Source organism: Elephantulus edwardii, unplaced genomic scaffold (genome assembly GCF_000299155.1).
Source record: "Elephantulus edwardii isolate Elephantulus edwardi_28Jun2011 unplaced genomic scaffold, EleEdw1.0 scaffold00049, whole genome shotgun sequence".
In the NCBI taxonomy this organism is placed as follows: Eukaryota; Metazoa; Chordata; class Mammalia; order Macroscelidea; family Macroscelididae; genus Elephantulus; species Elephantulus edwardii.
In genome coordinates this window covers 10,937,532-10,946,313 of record NW_006399799.1, presented here as the reverse complement: position 1 = coordinate 10,946,313, position 8,782 = coordinate 10,937,532, and the positions used below count along the sequence as shown (strand labels likewise).

Genomic DNA, 8,782 nt, shown 5'->3' with positions numbered 1-8,782 from the left:
CAAGGAACTGCACTGCCAATCCAAAGGTATGCGGTTAGAATCCACCAGGTGCTCTATGGGAGATGGATGGGTAATCTCCTCCTGTGTGATTAATTGGCTCTAAAACTCAGTGGGAGGTCAACTAGGAGTTGATTCTGACTCAATGGTATACAACAATAACATTGTAAGATATAGGAAGCTCTGGTAGCTTAGTGGTAAGGAGTTGGTTTGAATCTACCAGCTGCTCTGAGGGAGAAAGATTGGCAGTCTCCTCTTAAGTGATTTATTGTCTCTGGAAAGCTGATGGTCAAGCTATGATTTGTTTCAGACTCTATGGTACATAACAATATTATAAGGTATGCTTGTTTGTTATGTCTCTTGAATTAATGTGTAAGTACTATAAAATCAGGGACTTAATTTTGACACATCCTCCTCACCTAAAACAGGAGGTATGCTCAATAAAAACTTATTGAATGAATAGCTGATATGTAGAAACACTTTCCAAACTAGATAACAGCTAGATGAAAAGTCAAAACCAAACCCATGGATACCAAGTAGACTGCAACTCATAGCAACACCACAAGACAGAGCAGAACTGCCTGGATATACATAATTTTAACTGTTACTAATCACTCATTGCCATTTAGACAATTAGGATTCATGGTGGATTTTAACTGCTTGTGGATTTTAAAGTCTAGATTTGTAAGAGATCTTTGATCTTACATCATCAGAGCTCCTTTTAATTGTTACTGTAAGAACTATAATTACGAAGACAATTTGGAGGACGAAAAAAATTTTAAATCGGTTTTAAATATCACTCATGCTGTATGTACATCATTCTATTGTATTTTTTTTTCTGAATTCAATGCATAAATTGTTTTCCAAGACCTTTAAGATGTTTATATATATAGAAGAGTAAAGCAACCCATCTCATTGAGTTTCTTATAGTCCAACTTAGAAGGCAAAAGCGATAGAGAGTGAACCCTCCTGGTCTTGCCAGGAGGAAGAGCATCAGTTCCAGAAGCTTCTGTGAGCACTGCTGCTGGGCAGAGCACAGCCCCCGAGCTCCTGGCCTGGGATTCCATCAGGACATGGCCCAATGTAGAACACCAGCAAGGAAAGAAAGCCATTTCAAGATAAAACAACAACTTAAGACAAACAAACAAACAAAAAAATAAAATATGGATCAGAATCATATGAGAATCTGTACTTTTTAATTTCTAAAATTTAATAATTGAAATTTTAGACATTTTGAGACTTAAAAAAACCCCCTGAAACCATTACAAAAAGAGGGTAAGCAGATTGAGGCTTGGGGTTTTTGTAATAATAGATCCCCAGAGTGTGTCCTAAACCAGACACATTTCTGTAATGGATTTAAGCCCAGTGTGGGACAAATCCCAAAACAGCAGTTTACTCAGAGGCATTGGCTTTTTGTACCTCCTGGTTTAACCAGCTGAATCATTACATGACAGAAGGCAATACTGTTTTTTGAGGTACAAGAACCCAATGTTTCCTACCAGGTGCTAGAACGTCCATTTGCTGCTACCGGGCAAGCTGCTAGTTCATGTTTCTTTTCTGAAAACACTGCTCTTCCAAACATGTGTAGATGAATGCTATTAAAGACCACACTTTGTTGGCATGTGTATTTACCAAATCAAGACTACTACAACCCAAATGCCCACGCCAAGAAATTCAGAAGCTAAATCTGAGCCCCAGAGCAGTGTTCACCAACAGTGTGCTTGTCCGACGAAGGCAGCTCCTGTCTTGGAACTGTGTGGCGATACCAACCAGCCTGGGCGTGTGTCTCAGGGTGGGAGGCGCCAACCACTCTATTGTTCTAAGCAAAGATAGAACGTTGTTGAACATGCATCATAAGTGAATTTCAAGAGTCACTAACTCATCTGTGTATCTGACATTTGGAGACTCCAAGAGGTCTTATAAACAAATTACCAGGAACGGCAATAGTTTATCATTCTGAACAAATATTGTAAAGATTGTCACAAAGTTTTTAAAAAATTTATTTTTAGGCCTCTCTTATTTATCTCCAATTTTGGTGACTCTTGAGTTAGAACCCCCTGAAAAACATTAGATGAATGAGCTGTGATAGCAAGCACCTAAGAGATGGAAGAGAGCATGGCCTGGTGTCAGGAAGAGTAGCTGGTCAAGTTCTCGGCATCAGTGAAGACCTTGTCTTTACTGTGTCCTTAGTCAGGAAAGCCATACTCTACCTCAGGGCTGGACAGCTGAAGGTCAGGATAATGGCTGTCCCTGACAGGGGTGCCAGCTTTACTGTTTACCAACCAGGGTTTGTCATAACAGCGAGAGAACTGAAGTGGAGTCTGTGAAACGGAAATCCAAAGGGAAGGACGGGAACAATAGGAAATGGAACAGAAAGGGAGCAAATTGGGAACAGAAAAATAAATAGAACACACTACATTGTAAAGAAACAGAAAACAAAATAAAATGCTCATCAGTCCAATAGGATGAAAGGGGTCACGTAGAAAGGCAATGGTGCTTTTCATATATAAGCCACTATTAACAACAGAATTACCCATTAGCTCCAGTTCACAAGTAGTGCCTGGATTTTAAAAATAACTCTAGATGGGTTACTGGAAATATGTGGAGAAACATGCCTGATTCTAACCAGCATGAATATATATTTTTATAAATGTGTTTTGCAGTCTTCTTAAAGGCCTTGTATGTGAGTGTTGCCAGGGCCTGGTCAGATTTTCTTTAGGTGGAGGTTGGTCTCTAAGTCTTAATGTTCCTTTTCTGAGTGTAATACTTCAGCGGTTACACTAAACCATGGATAGAACTCCCATTCCAGACGGGAGTGAGGCCAGGACATACCTTGTCCAGAGGTCAGTACATACCTTGGCCCCACTGGCTGGGGTGGCTGGAGAAGATGGCATGGAAGTACAGCTGTGGTTGCTCTGACTAGCACTTGAGCTGGAGCGGGTAGGGGAAGCTGCTCGTGAAGACGGTTTGGATCTTCGTCCACGTGACCGGAAAGGGGTCATTCCCTGGGATGCTCCCTCAGGTAGGATGAATTTCTCTCTAAGTTCAATGTTAGTTCTACCTCGTGCTAAAAAGGGAGGAAATAACACACAGTCAATTAATCTTGACAAATAGATCTTTGATAGTCATATAGCTGCTTGACCCCATGATAACAGTGATAGAAGTTACAGAACATCTATGTGCCCTTTAAAAAGAAGAAATAAAGCCAGGTCTATTATGATTCTTATCTGTCCAGAGCAGACTCATTAACCACGTCCCTTGGTTTGGTATAGTAAGTCCCTTTTTTGGATAGCAAGCCTTAATAGAGAAATGATTTGTACACCGCGCCATTCTGTTATCATGATCTTGTTTTGTCACTGTCTCTTGGGGTAAGCACACTGTATATGATCAAAATAAATCAAGTGCAGCTCACAAACCTCTGAAGTTCAATCAAAACCCTTCTTTTCTCTCTCATAGTACATGTATACTTTTTTCTCAGCTTTAATAAGGAATGAAATAGAGAAAAACAGGATCTCTGAAACTGACATTGTTCAGACTTTATTTTAATTCAGTTAATAATGATCCTTTAGAAAGGGTCTGGCAACTCAGGGCAGTAGACATACCAGGACAGAATCACTAAGAAGTAAACATGTGAAGAGAGAGAAAGACAGAAAGAAAAGACCAAGACCATGCATAAAATCTGCCCACGAGCTACTGTTAATTGAAAAACTGGAAGCAGTAAGTAGGTGAAGGGGCACTGCCACATAGGAGAGGAACATCATGGTAGAAAGAAATCTGGAATCAGCCATGAAGGCAATGCCATCCGTGGATTTCCGGATCTACAAAGAGCAGACTTTAGTTTGGGTTTAGTAGAAAGATACCCAGGACAGTAAAGATAAATAATAACCGTGGAAGGTTTAAAAGTAATAATGCCATGTGGAATTTGTTCTTTCCTGAGATTACTTCTCACTGAAGGATGTTATTCTGCAAAACCCCATGCACCTCTTTAGACTTTTTAAAGTGTCCATCTGTTAAGATGTACTGTTGTGCTGCTAAGTTGGTGCTGACTCACAGTGACCCTGTGCACTAAAGTGAATTGCCCCTGAGGCTGTTGTCTTTTTGGGAGGAGATGGCCCGGTATTTCACCTGTGGAGCTACTGAGTTCCAAGTTAGATTCCCAGATAATTGTGCCCTTTCTATTCTGTCCTACCTTGTATATACTCAAGGAATTAGATTAATTTTAGAAGACTTATAAAAAACAAATTGTTAAAAAAAATCAATTGTAGGAGTATAGGCAGAAGCGGTTCCAAATTTAAAGTCTTCTCAATGTATTATGTTGATGTAACAAACCAAAGCATTAGACTAAGCATGATGACTCAGACATTAAACCTTTTGTGTTCCAGTCCAGGCTCTCTTTCCTGCACAGAGCCTCTATTTCCTCAGGCTCACTAGAGGTGACCTATCAAAGCCCTTCTTGTTTAATAGACTATAATAAATGGCCCTTGAAAGATTGTAGTGGGGTGCAGGGAACAGCAAAGGCAGGCATCTGTGCTAGTCCCAGCTCTGCCACATCTCGAGTGCCTTAGTTTCTTTTTCTGTGAGATCCCGGTATGCTTGATGACGACGACAGGTGAACACAGTATTAAAAACTGTACACTTCATGAGGAATGTGTATACTCTCAGACCTCTTCAAGCTTATTTCTTGGTTCTCCACTTGCCCATTTTCTAGATTTCAGCACTTTCTTCCTTGTCTACATTAACGCTGCATATAACAATGATACACAATCTTTTTAATATCCTAGTTTGTGCTAAAGAAAATTATCTTTGAGACTCATTAATGTAGACTAGGAAGAAAGTGCTGAAATCTAGAGAACAAACGTCCTTATTATTGGGTTTGCTGAACTGTGCAGCACAGTGGTGGACACACAATAGATACCAAGATAATTCAATGAATGAAAATCCTCACTCAAGCTGAGGATTCAGACATCCTATTCCCTACCCTGTTTTTAGTTCTCAGCCATAAACAAAAACCAAACAAACTTATTGCCTCTAGAACTGCCCCATAGGGTTTCTAATCTTAATGGAAGCAGACCATCTCATCTTTCTCTGGCCTAATGGCTGATGGATTTGAACTTTTGATTAGCAAATGAACATCAAGCTTACCTTTTGATTAGCAGCTAAAGACTAGAGCTCCTGAGTCATTGTTCTTGTTGTTAGGTGTCATCAAGTCACATCACCCATAGCGATCCTATGAACAACAGATCTGAACCATGTCCTATCCTGTGCCATTGTGGTGGTAGCCTAAAAATAGGCTTTTTAAAACTATTATATTAAGCCCTGTCTGGTCTCAAGCTACATGGTCTTGCAAATTATCAACAACTGTGTGACTAGGATAAAAGCAAGTGCTCCCCACAAAGACGAGCAAGACTTGTGGCAGCAAGACTGGAGACAAGACTTGAGGGAGACTGGAGCAAGACCTTCTTGAGAGCGAAACCCTGGTGATGGTGGTAGAAAGACTGTGGCACTGCTGTGGAGAAACTGTGGCAAGATGTGACCTAAGGCTTCTTGCGTTTGTGTTGTCCATAGTTAAAGGTTTTGTTGTTCTTGCCTTTGATGAAGGAAAAGCTGCTTTTTGACCTGAATTTGATTCAACAACAAATAAATGAACCTCTTGCTGCTAGTGTGGCTCTAGAGGCACCATGGGGCTGCACTATGAGGTCTTTATCATTTCTGCTCTGGAGCACTGAGGTACTGTGCTATTCTCACTCCTTCATGCCCTGTCAGTGAAATGCTCACAGCCCTGTGGCCCCATGTACCATTTTCTGTTCTCTAGACAGACATCCTCACAATCTGACATACTCGAGCCCATTGCTACAGTCACTGTGTCAATCCATCTGGTTGAAGGTCTTCCTCTCTTTTGCTGACCTTCCACTCTTCCAAGCATGATGTCCCTCTCCAAGGAGTGGCCATAGAGAACTTCAAATGTGTGTTTTAAACCTAGTAAACAATTAATTATTAATTTCTGGGAAAACCACTACTAGGAAAAACAACAGAAGTACATAAGAAGACTTTGAAATGGGATCTCAGATGAGGGCAGTGACAGCTTAAGTGTTTGAGAGAGCTCTCTCTGTAATAATGTATCCTATTCCTCATGTAGTGTATAATAACACTCTTGGTATCAGCAGCCAGGAAATTAAGACTAATTGCATTGGGAAAGTTTGAGGTCAGAGACCTCTTCAGAGTACCGAAGAGCAACGATGCCATTCTAGAGACTAAGGTATGCCTGATCAAGGACAGTCTTTGCAATTACTTGTTATGCATCAGAAAGCTGGACAATGACTTGGGATGAGAGAAGGAGAACTGATGCTTTTGAGCTGTGGTGCTGGATAGGAGTATTGAATATATCATGGACTGCTGGAAGAACAAACAGGTTTGTCTTAGAGAGAGTGAAACCAGGCTGCTCCTTGGAGGCAAGGATTCTGAAGCTTCATCTGACATACTTTGATATGTTGCAAGGTGGGTCCAGTCCTTGGAGAGGGACATTATGCTTGGGAGGGTGGAGGGACAGCCCAAGAGAGGAAGACTCTCCATGAAATGGATTGATTCAGTGACTGGGGTAATGGAGGTAGATGTGTCATAGACAGTAAGATTGGCACAGGACAGATCAGGGTTTAGGGCTGTTGTACATAGGGTTGCTATGAGTCGTAGGTGATTTGCCGGCACAAAATAATAACAACAACAACAACAACAACAACAACAACGTATAATTTACATGATCCTAACACATGCAATATTGTGTTTACTTGTCATCAGCAGGCCTGTCTACATCTTATAGAAAAAGAAACTTAAATACTCAAAATGTGGTAGATCTGGGACTAGCACTGATGTCTGCCTTTGTTATTTTCTGCATCTTACTGCAACTATTCCCAGACAAGCCATTTTAGTTACCCCATACACTAGCCTCTGTCTCCCAACTCCTCCTTTCTCTTCATACAGGCTTCAATCACCATCATTCCACTGAAATCATTCAGGCAAAGGTCACTGATGACTCTGACTCTTCAGATCCAAGGAACACTATTTTTGCTCTAACTCAATTTCTTGGCAGCATTTGACACTGGTGACCCAGTTATCTATACTATTTCTTACTTTTTCTTAGTTGCAAAGTATTGTTTCATCATACAGATGTTAATTTATTTAACTTATCCTATGATGTTGGTGTGTGCTTACATTTTTCAAGCATTATATGCAATGTTGTGTGGATCTATAAAACTTTCTTAGGATAAATTTTACAAGTGGACTTGCTAGGGAAAAGATGCATGCATAAGGTTTTTGAGGCATGTCAACTAATCTCCAGAATTTTTTAAGTTGTAATTTGATGTTGTTGAGAACATATACAGTGAAACATACACCAAACCAAAAATCTCTACAGGTACAACGCAGTGATACTGATCACATCGTTTAGCCCTTTGCTGCTTTGCCTTCCCTGTCCATTTCTTAACACTGATGTTCTCCAGAGTTCAGTCCAAAGTCTTGTTCTTGCACCTAACCTTGCAACCTTAATGATGAACTAATACACCTTTGAGACCTTCCTGCTCTTCTCTGATCACACCTGATGTTCACAGGTTTAAGGTGCAGACCCTTTTCCTGGATACTAGAACCTTATAGCCAATGACTTATGTAAAAAACCTGGCTTCTGTTTTAAGTTCCTGCTTCCTGATTCTACCAGTCTATTTATTCTACTTTATAAATGCCTATAAAACCTTCTGTGCCTTTCCAAGTTCCTTTACACTTTTGTGGTTTATGTATTACTTCTTATGCTATGGATAACAGTAATTGCTTCTACTGCTCCTTGTATATCATATTCCTCCATCTGTCCGTCCCCTCTTCATTCCCCACAACGTAAGTTCTGCATGAAAACCTGGTATATTTCAATAGCTCAAAATCCTTCCACAGCCTTTTACAGCTTACACAGAACTTTCCCAAACTCAGGTTTCTGAGGCATTTCTTACAAAACACCATGCTCTGTACTTTTCCCCTTTGAGAGAGCCATAATGTACATGAGTATTTTGTACTTCTGAGAAGTTCTACAGTAAAGAAAAGTATTAAACTTTAATTCAGCTTCTTCCAAATGCATCTCACTGGGTGGGTTTTTGCTTGTTAAGTTGGGGGAAGGATCACATCTTTGGACTCAGGAGGGGTTGGCTATGGCATCCTGCAGACCTCTTCACACTCTTCTCTATTAAGCTTATAAGCTCTGATCATATGGTTCCCCTCTACCTGCCTTGCTGTTGCCATTTCTGTTCTTTTGAACACGTGATTTCCTTTCCTGAGAATGTCTAAATCTCATGGATGCCTGGTCAATACTATTTCTAAAATCCAACTGAACCACCACCTCCTTCTCCTGATGCCCTCTTCTCTTTCATGTGATTCTATGGGTAGACTGATTTCTTGCCCTCCTTCACTGTACACATATTATATCAAAATGGAGGCTACTTTTTTTATCCATGTTTCTCCTACTATTAGACTCTCAAATGTTTTGAGGGTTGAATCTTCCAAACTCCATGAATCCTTCAAATAAGAAATGATCATTATTGTATGTGAGACAAAAACAGAGAGCCTAGAACTGTGTGGGGCTGGTGGCCAGAGACACTCACTCTCCAGTTATGTGACTGCCTCCTGCACACCAACCAGCACAAATGCAAATCCATGAATTTCACTGAAATGAGATGCTGAAATTGTAAAAGTCAAACTCACGACCACGAAGACCTACTTCATATAGATTCTGAAGAGAGAGTAATTTAAAAGA

The 8,782-nt window shown here is 40.4% G+C and overlaps 1 protein-coding gene across 1 annotated transcript in view; it reads right to left on the bottom strand.

Annotated features, from left to right (window-relative positions):
• The window catches only part of LOC102871467 (microtubule-actin cross-linking factor 1-like), a gene marked incomplete at its 3' end in the record, with an annotated part of 301,457 nt that overhangs the window by 2,041 nt on the left and 290,634 nt on the right, over positions 1-8,782 (bottom strand). The window contains 3 exon segments of the mRNA XM_006886487.1: positions 1,184-1,199; positions 2,177-2,318; positions 2,853-3,064. Coding sequence (XP_006886549.1) covers positions 1,184-1,199; positions 2,177-2,318; positions 2,853-3,064 — 370 coding nt within the window.